A 27943-nucleotide genomic window follows, 5' to 3' on the forward strand; every position below is an offset into this window, starting at 1 on the left:
TCGCAGAGGAAATTCTGTGCCCGGAGCCAATCAGACGACACTCGGCGAGCGGAGGAATTCATTCAGGTACGTGTGTAGGTGACTTATCTTGTCCCCTTTTTACACCACCTGTAAAAAATAAATAAATAAATACATGGGGTTTTTGTTCTCATAGAAAAAGGAAAATAAAATAAAACGAATAAATACATTTAAAATATCGATACCGGCCCTCTGGTATCGATCTGATATCGATATTTGTGTCGAACTGCACAGCCCACCCATCAACGTCTGCCCAAGACCCTCCCCTCGCTCGGCGCATGCGCACGGCTCGCCTGCCAGGGCTGGGGAGCTGTCCGCAGACGTTCGGTGCTGGAAACGTTTGGACCGGGGCTGGCGATGGAGGAAGAACTGAAATGTCCCGTGTGCGGCTCCCTGTTCAAGGAGCCGGTGCTGCTGCCCTGCTCCCACAACGTTTGCCTGGCGTGCGCGCGCAGCATCAGCGTGCACACGCCGGACGGGGAGCCCCCCGCCCAGCAGAGCCGCGCGTCGGGGGCCGGCTCCGACTACGACTACCTGGACGTGGACAAGATGAGCCTGTACAGCGAGACGGACAGCGGCTACGGCTCGTACACGCCGTGCCAGCTCAAGTCGCCCAACGGCGTGCGGGTGTTCCCCGCCCCGCAGCCGCCCCTGCGCGAGCACCAGCAGCGGCTGTGCTCGCTCACCTGCCCGCTGTGCCACCGCAGCGTCTCCCTGGACGAGCGAGGGCTGCGCGGCTTGCCTCGCAACCGGCTCCTGGAGGCCATCGTGGCGCGCTACCGGCAGAACCGCGCCGCCGCCGCCGCCGCCTCGGCCTCGGCCGCCGCCGCCTCGGGGGCGGCCAAGTGTCAGCTGTGTGACCGCAACCCGGTGGACGCGGCGGTCATGTGCGAGCAGTGCGACGTGTTCTACTGCAACGCCTGCCAGCAGAGGTGCCACCCGTCCCGCGGCCCGCTCGCCAAGCACCGCCTGGTGCCGCCGCCCCAACAGCGGCCGGGCCTGCCGCCGGCCACCGCGCGGAAGCCGGCGACGTGCGCGGAGCACGAAGCGGAGAACTTCGTCATGTACTGCTGCAACTGCAGGGCGCCCGTGTGCGCCAAGTGCGCCGAGGAGGGTCGCCACGCCAAACACGACGTCAAGCCCGTCGCGCTCATGTGGAAGCAGCACAAGGTACCGAACGCCGTCGTCGTACAACACAGGCTGGGGCGGCCTCGCTTTACGACACAGGCCCAAGAATAGTGACGTAACCTAAATATGCCTACAATCAGTCAATGTGCCATGTTCGTAACTCAGCTTGTATTCGTCGCAAGTCGGCTGTGAAGCTCAAAACGTCGTATGTTGGTCCCATGGTGAACACAGGGAGACGTATAACGAGGACTTCCGTCTTTTGCAGTTACGTGCCAATTAAGTTGCAAAGTATCTTTTCCATTTAATCGACATGTTATTGGCCAAAAAAAAAAACAACCACACCAATAAATGTAATATATAGCATACTTGTGGACAAGCTGATTGGCAGAAAGTAAGTGGGTATCGTAGCATAATACAAAACATGCTAGTGACCAAGTTATGTTCACAGATTCGTTACCATGGTGACCGACTTCTTGAATTTCTCTCACCCAAGCTTTTTGCACACGTTCCGTCAAGGTTCAAGACCCTGTGAAGTGAAATTAGTGTGCTTGCAAGGAGTCGACTGGCATGGCCGCTTTTAGAGTGCCTCGTTGTCAGCCGCGAGTGTGCAAACATGACAGCGTTTGTGGCCTATCAAATTTTCACTTTTACAAGGGACAAATAAAAATAAAAATATGAGCTTGTACATTGGCATGAAATCTTCTGAATATCTCATGTGAACGTCCCATCATGAAGTCCATCATCATTTTCATCTTCCCTTCCCCAATGATGTCTTTTTGTCTCCTCCTCATCCCCCTTCCCCTCCCCCCCGACTAGCCAGAGGCTCCTGTAAATGGACCGTGAAAATCCCATCAGGGGAACAGGGAGGTGAGGGGGCGTCGATAAGTAATGAGCGGCGTATGAATAAGACATGCTCAGTAATACGGCGGCCATTCGTGTCAAAATAGTCCAATGACCGGACGCCGTGGAAGTCCCACTGCATTTGATACGTCCCAAAAAACTGAATGAATTATTCCCAATATTCTTTTCCCAACTTTGTTAAAAACGTCTTGCGTTAAAGATAATTAAACGCGCGACCAAAACGTCCACGCAGCCTTGAATCCTGCAGGATAAAAGGTGCGGAATTAAAATCCAGCACAGCTCAGGTTGCGTTACGAGATGCTGTTGCCGTGGCAACAAATGCACAAGCGTGCCCGATCGCGGTCCAGATGTCAAGACCAAAGCAGGTCGGCCTTACTCGACTTTTACCCTGCATCTCGCCTGGAAACACAAACACAGAAATACAAAAATAAATACATAAATAAATAAAAATAAATCAATAAATGAATGTGCAGGTTTTTATTTATGTATATATATATATATATAAATTTTTTACATATATACACATGGAAGCTTTAGAGCGCCTCGTTGTGTTGAGAAGGTGATAAAACAGCAGTAGAGTAACTCAAGGCTGTTGCTGCTGGACTCTAGCACGGAATGTAGGTTAATGTGCACTTTTGTTGCACTTCCTCTTTCACACAGCCTACACACAGGAAACATTGTGTGTATGTGCGTGTGCGTGTGCACAACAGCAGCCCACCAAATATAGCCGAGCGTGCGTATGATTTATTTTGGGTACCTCGACGCCAGACCTCGTCGAAGGATATGCCAAGCAGCGGAACAATGAGCCGTGGGCGTTACCATGGTTACGTGCCACCACGAATTTGCGCTCCCTTAAAAATGTACTTTGGAGTTCTACTGAGGGAATCGCAAAGTGATCTGGATTTTTTTTTTTTTTTTTGCGAGGCACAAGTGGACGAATAGCGGCGAAGGATTGCGAGTCGAGGGCAGATGAGAGGATGACGAGGACCAAGGGGCAGATAGCAGATTGTTTTTGACCTTGCGCCTGATGCGGCGCATTAATGCCGAAACGCTCAGCTGCCACCGAGTAGATAAAAAAAAAAAAAAGGCAAGTATAATTCGAGATGTGTCCTCATCACCATACGGAAGGCGGGATAGAAGCATAAATATGCAAATGAGGAGAAATAAAAGCGGCCCGGGCAAAAAGGTCGTAAACGGTTGGATTGAGGCGCCTCCTCCTCCACCCGCCTCCCCTGGCAATTCCCCCGGGTGTCGTTGACATTAAGGTCAAGTTTTTGGGGAAGGGCGGAGACGGCCTTTTGGCCCCGCCCCCCCGTGGACACAACTGTCGCAGACTGGACGAAGGCCAAGTGACAAAATGATGGAACGGCGGCGAGAAGAGAAAGGTCAAGTGAACGGTGGCTGCAGCGCAACGCTGTTGAATAAATCAAACAAACCCCCCCACGAGACGGAAACGATGACGACGACGACGACGACGATCCGGGAAGCCCCTCATCATCCGTCATTCCCCTCGTTAGCACGGACGGACTGGGCGGGCGCGCGCGGGCCCCCGACAGCTTGGTGGGCCAGATGGTTTCCACGGCGACGAGCGCCGCCGCTCAAGGGTACGCTTGATTTGTGACTCCTCAAGTCATCGTCGGCGTGCGCGGGGGAGGAGGGGGTTTTGGGAAGACCACCCTAGTCTGTGTGCGTGCACGTGTGGAGGGGATTATCGAAGTGCTGCATTAAGTGCGCACGTGAGGAAGGTCTGATGATGAATAAAACGTTACAAACATAACTGTGATGACTTGACGACATCTCCGAGGAGGCGTTTGCGATCGATTGGTTGTTATGTATCGTTATGGATGAAAATCTGCATATAATTGACGGCAAGTATCAATTGGGATTTTTTTTTTTAATTGACTAATTTATAGGAGTGTGACGATATATCGATATCGCGATAAATCGTGATACTTTGTCCCCCGATACGCCCGCGCAAGTATCGCGATATTTGTCGTGAATATACAGCCACGATAACTGCTCCGTTGTTCATCACTTATTGAGCAATTACCTGGCGGGCCACTAGGGGGAGTGCCTCATAAGAGTTTAGCTCGTTCCGTATGTGCAATTATACATTATGATGAGTTCACTGTCTCACATATGAGGTGTTCAATGTCGCCGGGAATTTTTAAATTCTTTCATAAAAAAATTCCTAACTTGAATCTAACAAATGTAATAATGGACAAAACTGACATTGCTTAAAATGATTGCCGATTTTGTCCACGAGTAAATTGTATTAATTCCAAATGAGGCGTTCAAAGTTGGTAAGAATTTTGAACATTTCATCTTATCTACTTCTTAAATGAGACAATAACATTTCCAAGCCGAATGTGAACTGGTTTTACTCATCATCCTACTACTGCTACGCTCGCGAGTAGGAAGAGGGAGCAGGTGGATCATGTGGGCGGCGCCACAGTGGAGTTGATTTATCACCAGCGGGCACGCGTGTGTTTCCTTTGTCCTGTCTTTTCTCAATGAGACTCCAGCACCCACACCAAAAAAATGTCTGTCCGTCCATGTAACCTCATAAAAATGTAAGCAATCATGTCGTGACAAGAAATAAATCTGGTGGCATTTAAAGGACCTAAGAGGTTCGTTTTCATTCATTAAAAATGACTTTCAATTAAGTACTTCAGTGCAAATTAATTCAAGGAAGTGCAAGATTTGAGTGGCCAGTGCGTCAGTTGAAGGTTTTCCACGGTCCAGATTGAATTAAATATCACTAACAGTATTATTTACTCTAGGAATAATTGTAAATAAGTTATCATACATTTGCTGCAGAACCACAACATCTAACGCAGCAGAATGCTTAGAGCCAGTCTGCCAGGGTTGGAACGCCCATCTAACGAGGGGGCGTGGAAAACCAAATAAATAGAGAGGGGTGAGGAGAGGAATCTAAAGAGAGTGCAGGAGCGAATTTTTTTTTGTTTTTTTTATTGTATCAGTCAGCTCCTCTCCTTTCTTCTCGCGAGCCCTGAACTGAGTGTCTTCTCTCCTTTTTGTGTCGTGTTTAATCGATGTCAGACATTTACCTTTTTCTTTTCTGCAGTGTCAACTGTCACAAGCCCTCAACGGCGTCTCTGACAAAGCCAAAGACGCAAAAGAATTCCTGGTTCAACTCAAGAACATGCTGCAGCAGATCCAGGTATATATATATATATTTTTTTTTAGGAATTTATGTAACCATACGTTTATTATTGTGCTAGCACAGCGAACACGCTGACCTTGTTGTTGTTGTCGCCCGAGGAGCGTTGAGGCGAGCGTTAAGTGGGCGAGGCATCCAAAAGTGCACGTCCTCGTTTGTTACACGCCATGTTTGCAACACTCGGTTGCCTGTTGAATTCAACAAAGTCACGTGGAGGCGGATTTAAAAAAAAAAAAAAAAAAAAAGGGTCATCTCAAGGTTAATTATTCCCTTTTTGGGGAGGACGCGTCCTCTTCTGTGACTGGGAGCTTGGCTGCCAAACTAAGTACACATTTAATCCGCTTTTTACTCCATTTTTATACGGCAACAAACACCTGCATTATGACTGGCGGAAGGAGGATTAAATGTGTTACGCAATAAGAGGACTGTGATAAATTACAATAATGAGGGAGATTCATTTATTTGAAAAAATATATAAATAACATTTATATATTTCTGCACTAAATCTTGGTGCAAGAATTTAGACAGTTTCTAAATACTTATCGATGCCTACACACCAAAAAGTCATTTTCTCTCCAGATAGTCAAGATAGTCTGCTGGTATGGCCGCTTTAGAGCTCCTCGTTGTTGGCCCTGAGTGCACACGCATCACAGACTAAAAGATGGAAGCACAAGTAGTAAGGATTTATTTATTTTTCTTCGTGTTATTTTGACTTGACAGCCAGTATGTAGACTGGGACTTTGAGCTGGTGTGACTACTTTAGAGCACTACGTTGTCTGCTGTGAGTGTGCACACGTCATACAGAGAAAGAGAGTGAGGAGGTGGGTAATTTTATTTTAAAATAAATAAATAAATAACCTACTACCTGAAAATGAATCTTGCCTTCAGATAGTACACTTGCGTGGCAGCTTTAGAGCGCCTCGTTGTTGGCCACAAGTGCGTGCATGTCACAGAGACAAAGTGGATGCACGTGGGGGGAAAAAAAACAAGTCTAACTTGCCAGCCATCCGCCAGTGTGTTTACCAGGGTTTTTTTTTGGCTCGGTGGCCACTTTAGAGTGCCTCGTTGTTGACCTTGCGCGCACAAGCCCAGACGCATCAATCGTCGGTGACATCATATGCCAACACAACAGGCCCCGCCCCTTAAAGGCGCATCTCTAAAAACACAGAAACTACAATACATACGCAAGCTATCCATACGACAGTCACATTCATTTAATAATATTTGCTGATTTTTCAGGACATTTGTGTTGGTCTCTCAACGTTTGGGTTGACAATGGAGCTAAAAGTGTCACTTTGAATCCGGATGTCTTCACGTCCCGTTTGCGCGCGACAGGAGAACGGCGTGGAGTTCGAGGCCTGCCTGGTGGCTCAGTGCGACTCGCTGATCGAGGCTCTGACCCGGCAGAAAGCCAAACTCCTGACCAAAGTCACCAAGGAGAAGGAATACAAGCTGAAGGTAACCAGCGTATCACTCGACCACAGTCAGTTTCAAAACTTTTTCGTGTCCACCTGTTCTTCTTTTCAACACTTAAGCATGGCACGAATCGCCACGAACGTCTCCGCCACGTCGCCAGTGAACTTGCATCTGCGCTCGAGTGTTACGTAACCAACAAGCCTTCCAGGCTGTGAAATCTGTATTCTCCCTGGATTTATCTTTTTCTCTTTCTATTCTCACGCTCAAGTCACTTTACTGTAGCTCCAGTCTTTTTTAATCTGCTTTTGCAGCTCAGAAACAGGACAGATGTTGGCCCAATTCATCAAAACGGCACATTTTGATCCCTTAAAAGCAAAACAAAAAACGTTTCCTCTTTCAAAGAACTCTCACGAAAAGATCCAATTTCTCCAATCGGCGTTCTATTTGCAAACACAGATTGCCTCAGTGCTCTTTCACGCCGGCCGCGCGTAATTGTCCCGCTGACAGGTGAAGAATCAAGCGCGATCCCATTAAGCCTTCAAATTAACGCGCGCGATTCCAGCTAATTAAAATGGCTCCTCATTTCTGGGCAACGCTCGTTAATGTGGCCATTAAATGAAAAGGACTCACAAAGATAGGTGCACTTATTTATTTTTTTTTCTTAAAGATGAAAAATAACAGATAATAACTAGAGCTGCGAGCAACTATAAAGGGCCCCTCGCAGCCCGGGCCACGTTGGGGTACTTGCACGTTCTGGTTTTTATTTTAGTACGCTAGGGGGCGCTATAGAGTCACGTTGTTATGACAACTAACATTTTTCGCCGGGCCCGAAGAGTGTGCAACGTTTGGCGTGTTTTCGTAAATGTTTAGGTCCTCAAAAATGCAATCGATTGCGGAGAATAAACAATAATAATAATACGAACGAAAAACAATAGGGACCTCGCAGCGGTCGCTGCTCGGGCCCTAATAAGGTAATTGTTGTTTTAAAGAAGTCTAAACTGAAGCTAACACATCAAAAACCTTCACAAGTAATTAGCCACACAACGACGCTAACATTCTCGGACACCGAACATAATTTCCCATAATGCGCAAAAATCGAATTTCCCTGCAGAGCAGATACGGTCTGGCTTTTACCACCTCCCTCAAGTGTTCTCAATATTTAACACTCGACTATATGAGAGGTCGTGTGAGGAACTGTGTCGGCCATCAGGTGGCGCGCGACCAGATCACCCACTGCACCATGAAGCTGCGGCAGACCACGGGCATGATGGAGTACTGCTTGGAGGTGCTCAAGGAGAACGACCCCAGCGGCTTCCTCCAGGTAAGACCCAAGACCCGACGGTGGCCACAATGGCGAAAGAAAAACAAAAACTATACTCAATTATACTGCAAGTGAATCAGTAACTGCAGTTTTTTTTTTTTTTTTTTTTGCAGAGGATAAAGAATATATGTCCTTGTGTTGTTATATCATCTGTCTTCATGTGTTTACTGCATTTAATCCCACAAACATAATCAAACCATGACTAATTATATATATTTGCGTGTGCTGAAGCATTCCCACAACTAGACTAAGTGCAATTTCTGGAGAAAATTGCGTGGGAATGCTGAAAGCTGAATGCTAAGATTTGAGTGCATGTGGAATGCTGATGAAGTAAATTGAGAGATAAATTATGAAATTCTAACCTCCTGGTTACCGGACAATACCAACTGTGCCACTTAGCCGTATCAGACACCTGATAAACATCATAAATTATGTATGAGAGTGGGCGTGAAAAGTGAATGCTTCAGCATTCCCACAACTAGTGAGGTCACTAACATATTGTCAAGAAATATTTCAGAACTATTTAAGGTTGACTTTCCCCTCTCAGAACGTATTTGAGCATCAACACTGAACGAATTTGGCGCCCTTTGTTGGACATTTCTGCCCAGATCTCGGACGCCCTGATCAAGCGCGTGGCGTCGTCTCAGGATCAGTGGGTGAAAGGCAACCTGGAGGCCAAGGTGGGCCCCGACTTCCAGCTCACGCTCGACACCGACGCGCTGCTGCAGAACATCCTGCAGCTGGACTTCTGCCAGGGCAAAGGTACACGCGACTCAACCCACCGCAAGATCCTTTTCAAAAGGGATACTTGACTCACTGAGACATTTTCAGCAGTAAAATAAAAAAAAAATTTTTTTTTTATTTTGTCCAGAATGAATTTGATAACTTCACTATTTTTCATGTACAATTAATACCTTGAAAAAGTAATTTTTCTACTTGCTGTCGACTGATGACGACGTCACCTGTGCTGAGGAAGTAGGTCATGGCCAATCATGGCTCACCTGTTTTCTGGGTTTGGTCTGTAAACTGAGCCATGTTAGGTCGTTTCGTTACCTACTTCCTCAGCACATGTCATCATCAGTCGACAGCAAGTAGAAAAATTACTTTTCAAAAGGTATTAATTGTACATGAAAAAGAATTAAGTTACCACAATTATAGACAAAATAATTATATAAATATATCAAATATAAATATATATATGAATATATTAAAAAAAAAATACTGCTGAAAATGGCTCAATGAGTCAAGTATCCCTTTTCAAATACTGCTGCTTCCTGAAGACTATTTGTGGTATTCGAAGACACCGATCATGTCGACGATTTCTCACAATAAATAGGAAACGGATAAATACGACCTTCGCCTGTAGTGACAAATAATGAGCCCATTGTGAGCAAGCGCCGCTTTGTATGCTTTCTGACGCACAATAGCTATTATTCAAAGTGACTAATTGCAGTTATTCCCATAAACCTTGTTCGTAGCGTTACGACTGCCAGCTCTGCGGATTAAATTTAATTCCGCCTAATTAAGTGTTACGTAACGACGTGCTCGCAGTGATGAGGCGCTGTCAGTGGGTTTTACAACGTGCCTGAAAAAACGACGACATCATTTGAATCACTTTTTTGGATGATTGCGTCGGAATACTCAAACGTTTCATTTCTTGCTATTACGTCATCAGGTGTTTGTAACCATGAATATGTAGTGCGCTTCCGGGACCTGTTTGCAATCCATTTGTGATGTTAGTGTGTGCATCATCCCCCCCAAAATGGTATTTCCAGACGCGCAGGATGGTCCCTTATTGAAACAAATGCAGCAGGCGGCAGGCGGTGCTGAAGCCGATGCCGACGCACAAAGTCCAGGAGGTATTATTATTATTTCCACAGACTTGTCGTCCCTTTACCCCCACCCTCCCATCACCACCCCCCACTAGAAGCACTCCCGGTACATTCTGGTTGGAAACGTGCCCCGCCTTCCCGTCCCTCAACACCCGCCCACGCATGGTTTGTTCTTTTCAAGCAGGGGGGAAAAAAAAACAAAAAAAAACAAACTTCAGGTTGGCACTTCCGTCACTGCAACACACCGAAAAGAACCGACGGTATTGAGATTTATAGCCTCGGGTAGTTGTCTGTTTCTCTTTTGAATACCAATTGGAATGAACGTGTCACTGGCAAAATGCAAAAAGACAACGCCGTTAAAAGCAGGAAACACGACTAACGTGGCTATAAATGCAAATTTTTTATGTACGTATTCATATAATGAATCTATACGTGCACATCGTTTGTCTTGACTGCTGCCTCATCTCCCCTGCCCCTTGTTTTTCAAGAAAATATTTTACACAATGGTTGTTCTGTTTAGTACTCCCTTGAGGAAAAGTGGGGAAATAAAAGTGTATTTGTATGTGAAATGATTATTTTCCTGGATGTTTGAAATGTAAATGATCACATAAGGATCTTCAACGCCAGCACTGTGCGAGAACTAGTACTTTTGATACAAAAATATTGATTTAACACAATGACAAATCATCTTAAAGACGCAGAGTATAGCGCCAACTACTGGCGAGGAAGACTTCCTCAATGTCAGATTTTTTTTATTTTTTGCCTTAATTATAGGTGGCTTGACGTCAGACCAATATTCGTCATATATCGCAATATCTGGTGATTCCCACCTCTGTAGTAAATCTGAATTTTGTTGAAAATCCATCCAGCGAAATCTCTTGATAAAAGGTTTGGGTTAATCCTCCCACTGATTCCCGATGTTTGCCCTATGAATGAACCCCACGTGATTCCTCGAAGCACTGTTAATAATCCACTCGATCCTCCCGGTTTACACAATCCCGCACACCGGATGAAGCCGTTTGTCTTTGAAGTGTCCGTTTTGCCACCAACCAACGGTGGACATGCTAACCCGTTTATTTATGATCCCAGTGGAGTCGGGACCCCCGGTGCCGCCGGCTCCCCTCCTGCAGCTGGAGAAGTGCTGCAGCGGCAACAACAGCGCCACGCTGGCTTGGAGGGTCGCCGCGGCCCAAGCGGCGCCCATCGAGGGCTACATTTTGGAGCTGGACGACGGCAACGGTGGACAGTACAGGGTCAGTGAAACACTCGCTCAGAAGACATTCAACTAAACATTGACAGTTGCTTGAAAGAAAAAAAAAATGGACAAGCTTGAGCTATTCAATCACTTGATTGGAAATCTTAGCTGAGATACCGGCAGATACTCGACATCAAAAGACTGACATCCTTTGGTCCTCACAAATAAATAATCTTACTACAATTGTTTGTTGTAAAATTAAATAAATATTTTTGTAATTATTGACAAGACGTTTTTCTCATGAAAGAAACTAATTTGGAAATACAAATGTATTGTTGTAACATTAAGGTTTTGTGAAAAAGAAGGACCTTTATAACAGTTACATTTTAAGATTAAGATTTTTTTCTCTCTTAAAAAGAAAAGAAAATTTTTTATTTTTTATTTTTATTTTTTATTTTTATTTTTTATACATAAGATAAAGATCGTTCTTTTGTAAAATTAAGATTTTTCCGTAACAAAGATTTTTTTTGGGTAATATATATATATATATTTTTTAAGATCAATATTTTTTTCCATAACATTCCGATTTTTCTTTTCTATAATTTTTTTTTTTCTCTCGTAAGATTGGGATTTTTTTTCATAACATTCAGGTTTTTCTTTTAGATATTTAAGATTTTCGTAAGATTAAGATTTTTTCCATAAGATTTTTTTGGTAAGATTAATATTTTTTAATGAATATTTTTTTGTTATATTAATTAATTATTTTTTTTGTAAAATTAATATTTCTTCGCAAAATAAAAATTTCTTCTAAGATTTTAACTAAAATTTTTTTGTAAAGGTTAAGATTTTTTTTTTCAAAGAATCTAACTTTATTCTTGTAACTGTTTTTCAATGTAAAATAAAACTATTCTCATACAACTCCGACTTAATTCTGTTAACCGTAAGCGTTTGTTTTCACAGGAGGTGTACGTGGGTAAGGAGACGGTGTGCACGGTGGACGGCCTCCACTTCAACAGTTTGTACAACACCAGAGTGAAAGCCTACAATGCCGTCGGCGTGGGGCCCTACAGCAAGACCGTGGTGCTCAAGACTGCCGATGGTACGAACCTGGTGCGAGCCAACCGCGTCACACTGTTCTTCTCCTAACACAATCCCAAAAACCAGGCTATGATTTTCATATCCGAAAATCGGACTCAAACTTGACTACTTTTCCACGCCAAAAACTGAAAACTTACACTTTGCCATTGTGTTTAGCGTGTTTGACGTATGTTCAAGTTCAACCAAAAATTGTCTAATCAAACCAATTGCAGCCCATTCATTTTTTGTACTAAAGCCAACAAAAATAGACACAATAAGCTCAGCCGCTAAGCATCCTAATTACCTTCTCTCCAAGGAAGTACGACTGACAAAAAAAAAAAAAAAGGGACGAACCGTTATCAGTCCCAAAACACTCTTTGTAGCCATTATGTGCGTGTTTGGACGACTCATTCAATGGCCACATAAGCTTGCACGTTGGTGCCGCATGATAACTGCATGTTGGCTTCATTGAAGACTCTCGAGCACTCGAGCACCAAATGTGTTTGTGACGCTACCGCCCGCGGTCCCAAATGTTCCGCCAGACGGCTTGTTGACTCACGACAAGCGCCAGACTCGGATTTCACTCGCCCGCTCTCCCATTCCTCTTGTTGCCTGCAGTCGAAAGTAACGATTGACTGATGCGAAATCACGGCATCTTCCTTCCAACAGTGGCTTGCTTCGCCTTTGACCCCACCTCGGCTCACCGGGACATCGTCCTGACCAACGAGAATCAGACGGTGTCGTGTAACAGCTACGACGACCGCGTGGTGCTCGGGACCGCCGCCTTCTCCAAGGTGATGTTTGAACCTCCCCCCCCCCCTCCAAGGATGTTAAGAGTTAATTGCTGGTGTTAATAAGCAGTATAAACCACTTGAACCAATTTCCAATTGACCTTACCGTAAACCACGCCCGCATGACCTAGTAAACCAATCAAGACGCATGGCGTCATGTCTGCGACGGCACGTGCGTTTTGCTGCGGGCAAACAAAAGCAATCCGGTGGTGCATTGCGTGGTTATCCAAAACCAAGGAAAAAAACAAAACAATAAAAGGGTTAAACGGTGGACGGCCTCCACTTCAACAGTTTGTACAACACCAGAGTGAAAGCCTACAATGCCGTCGGCGTGGGTCCCTACAGCAAGACCGTGGTGCTCAAGACTGCCGATGGTACGAACTTGGTATGAGCCAACCGCGTCACACTGTTCTTCTCCTAACACAGGGATGGGCAGTCAAGAGTGATAGCCGTTATCCCGATCGACTCTCCGGCGTCCTGCGGCAGTCACGGCTTGTTTAAAGAGACGGAACAGAGATAGTGTCCGGTTTAGTCCCTTCCCTAAACCCTCAAACAACTACGACAAATGTCCGTGCTGGATCAAACTTTGTGGAAGACCACACACACCCAAGACCCGTCGAATCCTTCCAAAATGAAAAGAAACTACTACGTCTGTTCTAAAGTAATGTTCTCCATTGTTGTTTTTAGTCAAAGGGTAACGATAGCTCTGGGTAGCTAACCGTCCACACGTTCGTTGACTTACTATTTACTATAAATACCAAAAAAAAACATTGAAACCGAGGTAATATAAATTCATTCTTATCCTGCTTGACAGGAACAATGTCCAAAAACTTCGGTTTTGCCGACAATCGGACGAAGTGAGTGAGGCGACTGTCTTTTCCTGACTTCTGCTGAAGCAGACAAGGAGTGACGATACCCTTCACTAAAACCTTTAAAGCCCCCTTTGCTCGCTTCCAAGAGAAATATCGGCGTCCTGAATAGAGCTGACCAAGAAATCACAAGAAAGATTTGACAACTTTTCCGTTACTGTGAATGCACTTCAGATCATCTCGACCGGTAAATATTGGAGGGAGCTGCTCGTCGCATTTAGTGGGCGGGGAGGGGCGTGCCACGGTAAGGTCAATTTTGTTGGAGTTGTTGGGTCTTGGGAGGTCTCCATCCATCGCCTTCCAGAGGTATTCAAATAAGTCCCCTTCGATCTTAGGGTATCCACTACTGGGAGGTCTGCATCGATCGCTATGACAACCATCCGGACCCTGCGTTTGGCATCGCCCGTATCAATACGGTGAAGGACATGATGCTGGGCAAGGACGACAAGGCCTGGGCCATGTATGTGGACAACAACCGCTCCTGGTTCATGCACAACAACTCGCACACAAACCGGTACGCGCACGGAATCCATCCATGAAAACTGCGGACAAACTACCAGACTGGCAATTCAAAATCGATTTCACGCTTCACTCTTTTGTTGTGCGCAGGGCTGAGGGTGGCATCACTAAGGGCTCGACGGTGGGCATCCTCCTGGATCTGACCAAGCACACGCTGACATTCTTCACCAACAAGGAGCAACACGGACCGACTGCCTTTGAGAACCTGGACGGCGTCTTCATGCCCGCCGTCAGCCTCAACAGAAACGTCCAGGTCGCCACTCTTTCAAATCGTTTCGGAATATTCAGCCACTTAAGATAGTTTTAATTAGCGAGACGAAATCTGGTCGACATGTCCATCACCAGATGACCCACGAGTAAGTCTCAGGAAACCCATGTACCAAGAGTTTTTGGAGGAAAAACCACTTGGTCTTTGTCGACATTTTCATTGGTCCTCAAGATTTTTATGATGCTTACCAAATGTAATCATTTTTTTTGCTTAAAAACAAAAATGGTTGAAATGGACATTCTGCAGCCATTTCTAAAAGTGTCCTTCAGTGCCATTGACGGCTATAGACGTCAAAAATCCATTTGAACAGTGCGACAATACTCATTGATTAGCTTGTGCGGTATCGAAGTTCTCATTCATTTACTTTTCCATCTCCCTCCAGGTGACTCTCGTGACGGGCCTGGAGGTGCCAAGGGACCTCAAACAGTAGACGACGCCAATGAGGGCCTGCCACACAAAGCCAACGATGTCAAATGGTCCTTCGAACGGTTCCTCGACGCGTCTGCTCCGATCATGTCGAATTGATTATTGTAGATTTAACTTCCAAGTCTGAGCTCCGTCAGCTGCAGCTTGACGCTAACAGTCCCTCGTACTACTCGCACAATTTAGTAAGACTCTGCAGGTCTTCGTTTTGTCATTTCGCATCAACATCCAACAACACGGTGCTTTGAGCAGGCAAAAAAAAAAATAAATACGAGGAAGGCATTTTAAGGTGACGGCAGCGAAGGCTTTTGTTGGAGTTCAAACAGAGACTCAGGTTGTTACCGCCGTAAAATATTCACGAGTTCAACTGCGCTGTCACTTTAAATTCAGTCAAAAAATGTCAGCCGTTGCGTCTTATTTTTTCTGCACATGATGGCAAATTCTGACTTTCGCTTTAGTTGTATGTGACTTAAACGGTCTGAGATCTCTCACTAAGTAACAGTTGGACATTTTGAGCGATCTAAAGTTAGCTTCATTTCATATATGGACTTGAAACAACTGGTTTGATTTTACTGATGCACTCAGAACTTTCTTTGGAGTTTTGAAAACCAAACAAAATTCCATCAAATGACGACAAATTAGAGCACAGAATACGCCGTTTTTGCTCACGGCTCGCTAGAACGGATGGAAAATTGCGCCAGTGCTGTTTACGAGTCTCCTCGTCATCCCCGATGAGACGGAACAAGGCCGAGCGTCTTTCTCCCTCAAACGGCATCGCTGATGTGGCTGCAGTGGGGGGGCGAGGCAGGCTTATTTGAAAATCTCAAGACAAAAAGTGAATATTTTATACGCAACGTTGGGAATCCAGTTTTCTTTTTTTCTGTTACCTCATGGTAATTTGATAGCGCACTCTCTGCAGTGTTGCCTTGAATCAATGAAAAGTGGCTCCAGCCGCTGCGAAACATCACTGTGACACTCAGCCACTTTCTCTAACCTGCCACAAGTTTTCTTCTCATTCAACACGAGATCTTAAGAGTTCAGATGCAAGTGTGTTAAATTTCATATCACTGCGAGCGCAGATGTGATTTGAGGTGTGACAAAAAGCATCATTCTGTTTGGGGAGAGTGTAAATAACAAAAATATGTTAATACGACGACTCTTATGAGACATATGGTGAGCATCAAAGCAAGTTTACAAAGTACTTCTGCTGTATTCCGAGCTGCGTTGTAAATAAATAGACTCCCTCCTGCATTATTGACCATTTACTGCCAACTGCTGTGAAAGCTCGCCCTCAACTGCCTGAAAGGAGGAATTACATCGAGCCAAATGGACACTGATCAAAAGCCATTGCATTTCATCTCTATATAAATATCTATAATGTATGATATTGGTTGCTTATTTTTTCTTCGATGACATACATATATATATCCTTTGATTTATTCTATCCGTTGCTGTGAGAGGCAAAAAGATTTAATAATGCGAAATATGCCGTGTAGATGTTATTTTGAGGGTTAACTCAACTATCAGTTTGACGACTCCTGCCAGCTTAAGTCGACCCACAACAAGCTTAAACCTCTTTGAATACTGTCTATGATGTGGACAAAAGCATTGAGACGTGCCTCTTCATCAATCATTTCGGGTTGGACGAGTTTCCATCGCTCTCTTTTTGTCAGCTCTGACATCATCGACCTCGAACCCACAAACCCAAACCAAAAATTTTGTCAAGTCTTCCCAGCAGAGTGGAAAACCCCGACCCCTCCCTATTCCGGAAAGCGTCCCAATACTTTTGTCCACAGCGTGTATTTGCGACCACCTTGGTCAAAAGGTTTTAACAGAGGGTCCAAAACTTTTTGGAACGACTTTAAAAGGTTGCTCACTGTGGTGGTTGGTGGCCGCCGTGCGTGTCGAGTAATTGCGTGTGGCAGCATGTCGTCCTTTACCTCACGTCCGCTCGCCCAAGAACGTCTTAAACTTTACGTATTTATTTATTTAAAAAAAAAAGGTACGGTGCTGTTTGTGGGGGGGAAGTGCATGTCATGATATTTAAAATTATTTAACGAGAAAGTATGTAATTTTTTTTTTTTTTTTTTTAAATGTCGCTCTCCTCTCGTGTTTGTTGCTGCTGTTTCTATTTCAAAGTGTAAATACGAGAAACTCAATTAGCATTTACTTCCTGTTAATTCTTTGAACTTAATCCCCTCATTTCGGCCCCGCCCCATTTCTCTCGCCAAGCTGTGAATGTTTTGTACGATTACATGGTTTGTGTATGAGCATATGAAAAGACAAATACACACGCAAATAATGTTTTCTTTTTGGTTCTTTATATTTAAAAAAAAACAAAGAGAAATAAATTACCTGTGATGAAATAAAGGCAAAAGAAGAGTCCAGTGTGGTGTATTTTGACGTCCAAGGTGGAGACAGGAAATATACAATAGCTTGTAAACTTTTGTTTGCTTGCTAAACTTGTGTCGTCCATTTGCAATAAGAATGCATTGTCTAGTTTCCTCATAGTCCACAATCCGGAGTCCACATTGTCCAAACAAATTAAGTCAAAGTGGGACATGGGTTCAATTTTCACGATCATCTCAGTGGCTGATAAATTGCATTGACTTTCTGACCATTATGTTTTCAGTTGTATTCTAATCTCAAAGGATTGTAGTGAGTCCAGAGCCCTCCCTATTTGTTCATCACCTACAAAAACGTCACTTCAACCAGATGTAATCTCGTGAGATTTTACTGATGACATTTTCAACTCTTCAGTTTGATTTTTTAATCCAGAAATGTAAATAAATTGACTTTTGTGGTTTCACTTGAAGTGAATCCATTGTTGTTGTTGTTGTTTCACCCTTTGTGGTTTGAGTCAAAAGTGATCTCACCTGGCGCTGCGTGAATTCTGACGAATTGGCAGACTGTTTGGGTTTCTCCGGACAAGCGGGCTGGCATCGGTACACGCCCCACCTCATTTGCGTTGCGTCCTGCCCTTGATGGACTTGATGTCCTTGGGGCTGAGGATCAGTATGCCGTCCTTGAAGCGACCCACCTGACCCGTGGGGGCCGAGGACGAGCCAGACGTCGCCGTCTTCTTGCTGTCCCTGCTGGAGACGGACACGTGACGTGCGTCAGCATCATGATGCTAGTTACAACTCTAAGGGGTTCAAAAGCTATAAAAATATATATATATATATATATATATCACTTCATATTTTAAGTGACATTCACATACCTTGGATTCTTCTTTTTCTTCAACTCCTACAACAATACAAAACAAAACAAAAAACAGAGTAAGAAATTAACTTAAGACTGCTTTTTTTTGTTTTTTGTTTTTTACTTCTGGACCACTTGAAGGTCTTACCGGCTGCACTTCCTCCTTCGCCTTCTGCTTCTTCTCTTTGATTTGCTGCTGCAGCGCCTTGTAGTTCATATAGCTCTTCTTGGCAGGCTTAAATAAGCGAGTCAACAGCAAGCCGCAAGTCAGCAAGTCACAGGCGCATCCGTCGACGCGACGCCGACGTCTTCTTACCCGCGCTCCCAACATGATGGCTCGCTCCTCCTCGAAGACTCGCTGCTGTTCCTTTTTGTAGCCCGTGATGCCAAAGAGGTGCACCTCCAGTCGAGCCTAATGCACCGATGATGACAATATAAATGTACATCACACAAAAACATCATTTTAGGAACATAAAATCCATTACCTTATTCAAACTGAGACCCTGTTGTGGAGCAGTCTGCTTCTTCTCTGAGGTCTCCAGCGGCTGAAAATCAAGCAGAGCAGCCATTGTAAAGTGTATTTATTATTGTGTCCAGTGAGGAAAAACAAAAAAGTAAAGAACTTACAATTGTTTCATCTACTGCAGGGATCCGTTTGGTCGTCTTTTGTCTCTTGGTAGGGTCCTGGAAGTGCACCACCTCGACTTGCCTCACCGGCTTGACCGCTGGACCTGTGATAGTAAAATAAAATGCATGATTGCATAAAACGCGTGTATGTACGTCATCGGGCATAGTGGATTGCTCCATGTTTTGTACCTGGATTGTGGACCGTCACCTCTGGGGACTCTTGTCCTCCATTTTGGTCTTCATCAAAACTGCAGATATTAGCGGGCTCTTCGGGAACGGCTTCTTGCTCGCATCTTTTTTTCTTTTTCTTTTTTTTCACAGCTCCACTGCCTGCACAGACATGAACACAGAAACAACACTTTAGCTGCGTTATTTTCACATTATTTTACGAATCACCATGTGTGAACTTATCAAATATTCTCTCTTTTTTTTTTTTAAATAGAAAATAAAAATTATTACCCATCACCTTAATTATAGTACAAGCTTTTTCGCATAAATAACAGATAATTATTTTGGTATGTATAATATGTAAGTGATTAGGTGTAATTAGGTTTTTTATTATTATATCTTTTGTATTATTGTACACAAATTATTAAAATTACACCCTTTATTATCGTTACAGAGCATATTCATATTTGATACGCTTCGCGGCTCGCGGTTAGCTTTTAACAGGGACAGCCATTCATTTGGAGTCTAGTTAAAAAGTAGCAACGAACGACGAGGAATATGTTCTACACGTTTGTTTTGACTTAAAAACAGTCACTGGGCCTAGATATGAACATTTATCAATAATGGCGACGAACTGTTAGCGAGAGATAAAACAAAATTTGATGGAGTCAGCGTGTTAACAAGTTAGCTCAGAAGCTAGCTACCTAGCCGCACTTACCAAAATCGTATAACGTATCCAAAACTTGCTCCAGAAAAGCGCAGTCCTCGTCAACTTTCCCATTCACGTCGGGCTTCATTTCTAGTTTAGTCAACCAACCAAAGAGTCAACATTTAAAAGTATTTTATTGTCGACTCGTTGACGCCAAACAAATGAACCACGCGTGGTTACCGCGTAGTGCGGTTTGGTCCTCCTCGCCATCCGTAGTTGTGTGTCAAAATGCCGGAAGTGACAGCTAACGCCCATGTGAAGTTTCTCCTCTGGAAGCTGACATCACTTTCGTGTTTTATCAACTGAGTGGCTCATTAAAAAAAAAAAATCAATAAAAGCCTCGCTGGATTCAGCGTGGCTGCTCGCGTGAGGAAGGATGGCAGCCCAAGCGGTTTACTCGGTATGTAAACGGTTATTAGCCGGTAGGCTAAGCTAACCCGAGTCAGTTTGTGTGTTTGTGGCATTTGACATTTGACTTGCTTCTCCATTTAGCAGCCCACAGAATGACGATCTGTACGTGTCATAGTCTTATAACACAATTTAAATGACACACGAAGACAAAAGTGCACTTTTGTGTTAATGACACAAGTTACATTAACGCAAATATATTGTTGTCATACAATACTTTTTGATTTGTTCTTCTTCATCACACATACATGTATTTAAGTTAGTATTGTGCATTTTGTATCGGCTACTACGTTTCTATTCTGTTACATAACTTTTACCAATTGATTATTTTGTTTTTTTAGAAGTTAAATATTTAGTGTGTGAGAAAGTTTCTCTTTTTACATGCAAAACAAGAAAATTTTATCTAAGAAAAAAGAAATGTCAAAACCTGGAAATACATGATGCTTTAAAATGGACAGTGACAATATTTGACAATATGTGCATGTATTTTAATATTTGACATTTGTATTGTGTCTCACTTCTTGATGCATTCAATTGTCTTTATTTGGACAAACATGGTGTCAAATAACCCTCACTGCGCTTTTTTTTTTTTTCTCTTTCTTCCAGCGTCGAGATCCGATGCTGAAAAAGCGAGACGACTTCGAAGACATCCTGGAGGAACGGCGGAACTCCAGCGACCTCCGGTACGCCGTCAAGTGCTACACGCCCGTCCTCTATAAAGGCTTGACGCCGTGCACGCCCGACACGCTCAAGAGCACCGCGCTGCACTCGGATACCGTTCACCATGTCATCCGTCAGGTGATTGATCTAATTGATTGATTAAAAAAAAAAAAGAAACTCTTCCTTTAATCCCTCCCGAATCAGTAGTGTTGTGTTTTTTGTTTTTCTCCCCAAGGTTGCCGAGGAGACGGGCAAAACGCTGGAAGATGTTCAGGGGGAGGCGTCGGCCATTTTGGACGAGATGGCTCACCGGCTGCGGCTCAGCACGGTTCGATTCCTCGCCTTCACCTTCAGCAAGGTGTTCAAGACCTTGTTTCGGAGTGTGCGCGTCAACGAGGAAGGAATTCAGAGGGTGAGACAGATTTAAAACTATTTTTTTCCAATTACTTAACTTATTAATCAGTTATTGGAATTTTATTTTGCCTAAAAAAAAATCCATCCGGTCGGGCCCTAGTTGTAAGTCAATAAAGCTAATGCTAACAAAGGTATCAACCCACCTTGTGTTTAGCTCCAGCAGGCCATCCAGGAGCACCCGGTGGTTCTCCTCCCGAGCCACCGCAGCTACATGGACTTCCTGCTCATGTCCTACATCCTGTACACGTACGACCTCGCCCTGCCCGTCATCGCTGCCGGCATGGGTCCGTCCGTCCGTCCGTCCGTCACGGGTATACGACGAGGCCTCGTGAACGTCTCACAATCTTGACCTCCCTTTTGTGTGTTTGCCACTTCCAGACTTCATGGGGATGAAATTTGTGGGCGAGATGTTGCGAATGTCCGGCGCCTTCTTCATCCGGCGCTCGTTCGGCGGCGACAAACTGTACTGGGCCGTCTTTTCCGAGTATGTCAAGACCATCGTCAGGGTGAGCAATAATAGGACAACTGTCATGTCAACAACAACAAAATCTGGATGTGATTGTCAATTGGTAAAGTTTTTAAAGAGAACTCAAACGGTTTAGAAAGTTAAAGGGACACTTGACTTATTGAACAATTTTCAGCAGCGAAAAGTTAATATTTTGTCCAGAATGAATTTGATAACTTCATTATTTTTCATGTATTATATTAATTAGAAACAAAATATGAACTTTTTACTGTGGAAAATGGTTCATTGAGTCAAGTATCGCTTTAACAACTCTAATTCAAATTGAAGTAAATAAGCTGTCGGATATTAATTTATTTTTTTTATTTATGTTTATTAGAGTTAACAACTCACGAAATAAGTAGGACTATAATTTAGATAACATACTAGCAAAATAAAACATGAATAAAAAAATAAAAGTAAATAAAAATACAGCTTTTGTTTATAAAACTTTTTAAACTCAAAATAAATTCCATTATAGCGAAAATATCCTTTGTTTTTGGCCATCAATTAATATACATTTAGATTTTGGGGTTTATTTTAAATTATTATTAGTATTATTTCTTTTGGTATTGCTGAACATCTAAATTATAGAAAACTTTAGTGGCTTTTATTTATTTATTTTTTAATCGTTCACTCAACAAATACTCCATATATTACAAAAAACTAATACTAAAACTAATAAAAACTAGCAAACTTTCTCTTAAACCAAATTAAAACTACATGAATTAAAAAAAAATCCAAAATAAAATAAAAACTATTGATCATGAAAAAATCCCAAATTATTCTAACACTGCCTTAAAAAATTAATCACATATTAAATCACCGTCGCAGTACTGAGGAAAGAAAATTGTGTTTTTCAGAACGGGTACGCCCCCGTCGAGTTTTTCCTGGAGGGCACGCGAAGTCGAACAGCAAAATCTTTAACGCCAAAGTTGGGTAAGAAAGACGACGAGGCGCCGATGAAGGCGTCATATTTTACCAAATGGATGTCGCGTTCAAGGTCTGCTGAACATCGTGATGGAGCCTTTCCTCAAGGGCGAGGTGTTCGACGTGCGCCTGGTGCCGGTCAGCATCAGCTACGAGAGGATCCTGGAGGAGGCGCTCTACGCCCGCGAGCTTCTCGGCGTTCCCAAGCCCAAAGAGTCCACGTCGGTGAGTCCACACTGAAATCAATTCTCAAGATTTAGTTTTGAAATACCACCCGAGTTGTAATAAAGTCAAACGACTCACCCTTTGTTGACAGATGGAGAGAACAGGAAGTTGTTTGCAGGGCAATATTGCCACCTAGTGGCAATTTATAAACATTGCTGGACACGTTTTACCTAAAACTGACATCTGTATTTTTTTTTTGCTTGTTTGTTTTGTTCCATGATATCAGTTGGTGAGTTGTATGCCATTCGCTCTTTTTTTTGTCAGGGTCTCTTTAAGGCCCGGAAGATCCTGCGCGAGGACTACGGCAGCATCCACGTTTATTTTGGTCAGCCCGTGTCGGTCCGGAGTTTAGCCCACGGCCACGTGGACCGCTGCCAGTTCAATCTGACGCCCAGGTAAACCATCTTAGGAGTGTGACGATTATATCGATATCGCGATAAATCGTGATACTTTTGTCTCCCGATAGATGACCGATACGCCTACGCAAGTATCTCGATATTTGTGGTTCATATACAGCCACGATGACGGCTCCATTGTTTATTACTTATTGAGCAATTACTTGGCGGGCCACCAGGGGGAGCTCCTCATAAGAGTGGCTGGGAAATGGACGCAAGTCTTCAGGCGAAGAAGACTACTTTGACTTGAGGAAGACATTTATCTGTCCATCAACTGACTCAGTTTTGCATACATTTCTATGAAAAATGTGGATTATATATTTAATTTGAACATTTTATGACTTTTTGAGGGAATATTATTGATTTAATTGGATTGAATATTTCAGTAATTTTATTTTACTTTTGGTTACAAAGTACTACTTTTTTTTTTTTGAGTAGACGTTAAGGCCTGTCAAAATGAAGATCAAGAGTTTTGCTTGATCTATTTATTTCTATTAAGACACATCCCGGCGAGGCCCAGCGAGGAGATTGCGCGCTTTGTGAACGGCGCCGCCTACAGGCTGGTGAGGGCGCAGGAGGAGAACTCGGTGCTGAAGCCGTGGGTCCTCGTGGCAACGCTGCTGCTGCTGCAGGAGAGCGAGACGCCGACACAGGCGCCGACGCTGGTCGAGCTGACCGAACGGGCCGTGTGGCTGCGCGACCTTTCCCGGCAGTACGGCGCCTTCCTCCAATGGCCCGGTACAGTGAGCTGCTTTGTTGTCATGGCGACAGTGGGCCCATTCATATGCACGTGCAAGCCTTTTTTTTTGTCTTTTATTTTATAAGTCTTTGAAATATAGAAAAAGGCAAAACTAAAGAAAAATGGACAATATATATATATATATATATATATATATATATATATATATTTTTTTTTTTTTTAAATGTTCTTCTTCAGAGCACGTCCGGCCCTCTGAGGTTGTGTCCTCCAGCCTCGCCCTGCACGGAGGCCTGGTGAGAGTCTGCGAGGGCAGAGTTCACCTGGAACAAGGTTTGTTTATTTTTCCATATATTTTAAAAAAATATATTTTTAAGTAGTCTAAATGTTTGCGCTAACCAAGGCTATTTTAGTTAACTAAAAGTAACGATAAAACTAAAACTAAAATTCACGAAACAATTTTGTTCACGAAATAAAATACAAACGAAAATGCTTTTTTTTTTTAAAAACTAAATCTAACAAAATACATTTTATGTTTACAAAATTAAATAAAACTATAATTACAGCAAAATGTCCTTTGGTTTAGTCTTTGGAAATGAATTTAATGCATAAGCATTTGGGGATGATTTTAAATGTGATTTTAAGTATATATTTTAATATTGCACACAAGTAATACAAATTAAACAAACAAAAACTAATAACTAACAAAACCACACTGAAAAATAATTAACTCATTCAAGCCCAAAAACGTGTAAAACCGTTTTTAATACTTTTTCATTGACCCCCCAGAACGTGTTTACACGTTTTGTTTTATTTTATGCAAGAGCATACAGAAGGCTTTGATGCAGCTTCTGACATGAAGAGGTGGCTTAAAGCAACGTTAATGACTAAAAACACGGCCAGCAGGTAGCAGCAGAGCATAAGAGATCAACCAGGGCAATGTTGCAACAAGCTCTTGTTGCCAGTGTTTTCACCAGCAATGTGAATATTGATGAAACTTAGCTATATTTGAATGCTAATTGCTGCTAAACGGAAAAATAATTTTTTTTTCCTGATGAAAGAAGAGACTTATCCTTCTTTTTGTATGTTCCATGTTTGTGTAGCAATAGAAAATATTTTGTGGTCCTTGCAAAATCAGTCCAAATCCAGTAAAAACAGCTGGGAGCGAAGGGGGTAGCTTCTTTCAAAATGGCTGCCAGTGAATGAGTTACAACTAACTAAATTTGAAAAACAAAACGAAATATAAACTAACGGTGGCGCTAACGCACCAGGAGCCGCCGACGCGACCTCCTCCCCAGAGGAGGCGCTGCTGAGCCGAGCGGTGGTGGCGCTCTCTTGCGCCTCCTACAGGAACCAGGCGCTACACGTCTTCCTGCGTCCGGCGCTTCTCGCCTCGGCCGTCCGCGTTGCTTCTTCCGCGCAGAAACGTGAGTCACGATCAACCGACAACCGCTCCAATATGTTTACCATATTTTCCTGATCTGCAAACCATAATTATTATTATTATTTTTTTAAACTCCCCAGAGGAGATTTTCGACCGCTTCAGATTCTTGAGGGACGTCTTCTTCAACGAGTTCATTTTGTGTCCCGGCGCCACCGTGCAGGTGAGCGCCACCCAAGACGTTTTGTATCTTAAGATGATATTTTTGAATCGCATTTTTTTTTTTTAATGGTTGTAGGATTTTGAGGAGGCGTGTTACCTGTTGGAGAAGACGGGGGCGCTGCAGGTCGCCCAGCACGACGTGGCGGTGACGAAACGGGGGCGGAAGACCCTGGACTTCCTCACGGGCCTGCTGGAGCCTTTCCTGCAAGGATACCTGGTGAGCAGGTGAACTGTCGACGAGCTCCACCGAGGAGCGTGACGACTGGGGCGGGGCCACGAGATGATGATGATGATGATGATGATGGAAGTGTTTTCGCCGCAAATAAAAAAAAAAAAAAAAAGATTTTAAATAAGTTGCATTATAAATGACATTGAAATCACACTGGAAATTATGTAAAAAAAAATAGAATTGTAATTAAAGTAAAATTTAATTGAAAATCTAATTATAAATAAATTTGAGACAAAAGCAATAACAAAAAAAGTTAATTAAAATTTCACTTGCAATTTTTTGTTCCATTGAATTAAAAACAAAAAAAATGAACTGAAAGAATAACATTTAAAATGTAAATATGAATAAGTCATATACCTGTTAATACGTTTTAAATAAATTAAAATTGGAAATGTATTTTGGTTTAAATTACACCAAATTAGATTTAGCGAATAAAAATGAAATTAAATCCATTTAAAATTCAATTAAGCATTAAAATCCCACTTGCATATTTTTAGTTCAGTTGAATTAAAAATTAACAAAAAAAAATGAAGTGAAAAAATCACCATACATAAAAAAAAAATTGTGCAAAAAATAAATTTAGAATGTAATTAAGTAAAAAAACATCAGTAATTAGAAATTAAATATACTGTAAATGTTGCATTGAAAATGTAATTTACATAAAATGTAAGAATGATATAAAAATAATTCAATACAAATAGAGTTAAATGCGGTTTTACATGCTCGTGCAGGTGGTCTGTCGTTTCCTCCTGGAGGCATCCGACGAGGCGCTGACGCAAAAATCCTTCATCCCTGCCGTCCGCCGGTTTGTCATCAAACATCTCCTGGCAGGTGAGTCGCTTTTGTTTTGCATACATGGAAGCGACGTGCATGTTTTGTACTTTTTTTTTTTTTTTTTTTTTTTTTTTTTCTTTCCTGTCCTGTTGACGGCGCCGTGGCGTGTTGTTGTGACGCAGGGAGGCTGACGCACTTGGAGGTGTTGTCGTCCGACCTGCACAAGAACGCTTTGGCTGCTCTGCTCAGACTGGACGCCGTGCGGAGGTGCGCTCCATTTTTTATTTTTTTTTGCAACTGACACAAGCCAGAATACACATATACTCCCCCTAGTGGCCCGCCAAGTAATTGCTCAACAAGTCATGAACAATGGCGCTGTTATAGCGGCGTATAGATCATCTGTCGGGTGACAAAGCATCACGATGTATCGTCACACTCCTATTAACAAGACAGTTGCGTTTTAAGGAAAAACAAAAACAACAAATATAATTTTAAAATGTAAGTCTGTTTCAGTTTTTTTTTTTTTTTTTTAAATATATTTATGTAAAACGCAAACATGGTTGCGCGTCACTTTTTCCAAAGCGAGCCTCTTGTAAAGCAGCAAACGCTGCCCTCTGATGGTCAAAGTGAGACATTGCATCTTATTGCATCTGCCGTTATGTCAGCCAACCTCCAGGGGGCGCTGCTTGCTTAAGATTGATGTGATAGTCATCTAAGGTAAAGGTAACCTTGGTAAATTTTAAATTTGTGCGGAAATGTACTTAAAAAAAAATTCATAATAATCACCAATGTTGATAGTCTTCCAAAAAGAGACGATTAATTAATAAATAAGTTGTTGTGTTGTCTGCTCAGAGCGCAGCAGGACACCCTGATGGTCAACAAAGTGAAACTCGGCTCTGTGGAAGACACGTTAGGTAAGAAGAAGAAGAAGACGACTGTTTGCATTCAAACAAAAGGTGAAAAGAAGTTTAACCCCTCCCCTTTTTTCTGCGCAGGAGGGAAGCTCCCGCCTCCCGTTGCCACGGCTCGCCTGTAAACGCTGCGAAGCTTCACCACCAAAAAAAAACAAAAAAAACAAAGACGTTTTGGACTCAAGCGTGCCAACCAAACCACTTGGACTTGAATTTATGAAATGTGGGATACACTCACGTTTTTTTTTTGTAAACTAACATCTCCCCTTTCAGGTCAAATATTTGTGCTTTGTTAGCTCAAAGAGGTTGCAACTTACAAGACAGTTGAGACATGTTTACACTCGCGTGTAGATATAATATTCAACAATGACGCACTTCTGCTTTGCCAAGAAGGTTCAAGAGCTTTTTGTTGTTAACTGACGTGTCAAATGTGTGAATTTACCTCAACAACAAAAACTTCTGCTCGTCTCTTTTGCAGTAATATTTTTTTTTTCTTGATTCTGCTTTTTGTACTTTTCACTAATGCGTCTGTTTGTCGTGTTCTTCAGAGATTATAATAAATAAAAGTTTTTACACAAATGGTAA

At 42.9% G+C, this 27943-nt stretch overlaps 3 protein-coding genes across 4 annotated transcripts; 2 read left to right on the forward strand and 1 right to left on the reverse strand.

Annotated features, from left to right (window-relative positions):
* Positions 1–289: 289 nt before the first annotated feature.
* Positions 290–16287, forward strand: trim67 (tripartite motif containing 67). Of its 2 annotated transcripts, XM_077511450.1 has the most exons (12): positions 290–1188; positions 5096–5191; positions 6527–6649; positions 7818–7928; positions 8537–8690; positions 9704–9787; positions 10850–11013; positions 11916–12054; positions 12702–12826; positions 14028–14206; positions 14302–14464; positions 14862–16287. In XM_077511450.1, the coding sequence occupies exons 1-12, from the start codon at positions 376–378 to the stop codon at positions 14907–14909; spliced, it is 2199 nt and encodes a 732-aa protein (XP_077367576.1). In that variant the 5' UTR covers positions 290–375; the 3' UTR covers positions 14910–16287. The 2 variants fall into 2 exon arrangements, with proteins under 2 accessions (XP_077367576.1, XP_077367577.1); XM_077511451.1 differs by lacking the exon at positions 9704–9787.
* Positions 16288–17201: 914 nt separating this feature from the next.
* Positions 17202–20065, reverse strand: fsaf1 (40S small subunit processome assembly factor 1). Its single transcript, XM_077511454.1, has 9 exons — positions 19791–20065; positions 19620–19700; positions 18923–19063; positions 18734–18837; positions 18592–18651; positions 18423–18518; positions 18255–18341; positions 18126–18151; positions 17202–17997 (listed from the first exon to the last, which is right to left on the reverse strand). The coding sequence occupies exons 2-9, from the start codon at positions 19696–19698 to the stop codon at positions 17862–17864; spliced, it is 729 nt and encodes a 242-aa protein (XP_077367580.1). The 5' UTR covers positions 19699–19700; positions 19791–20065; the 3' UTR covers positions 17202–17861.
* gnpat (glyceronephosphate O-acyltransferase) lies at positions 19713–27943 on the forward strand. The gene is made up of 17 exons (XM_077511452.1): positions 19713–20010; positions 20625–20816; positions 20914–21090; positions 21247–21376; positions 21471–21598; positions 22458–22533; positions 22598–22749; positions 23014–23144; positions 23644–23882; positions 24082–24174; positions 25113–25268; positions 25366–25445; positions 25521–25661; positions 26405–26504; positions 26630–26714; positions 27300–27361; positions 27443–27943. Exons 1-17 carry the CDS (start codon positions 19987–19989, stop codon positions 27481–27483), a joined length of 2007 nt encoding a protein of 668 aa, XP_077367578.1. The 5' UTR covers positions 19713–19986; the 3' UTR covers positions 27484–27943.

The sequence above is a fragment of the Festucalex cinctus genome, chromosome 21 (genome assembly GCF_051991245.1).
Source record: "Festucalex cinctus isolate MCC-2025b chromosome 21, RoL_Fcin_1.0, whole genome shotgun sequence".
Lineage (NCBI taxonomy): Eukaryota > Metazoa > Chordata > Actinopteri > Syngnathiformes > Syngnathidae > Festucalex > Festucalex cinctus.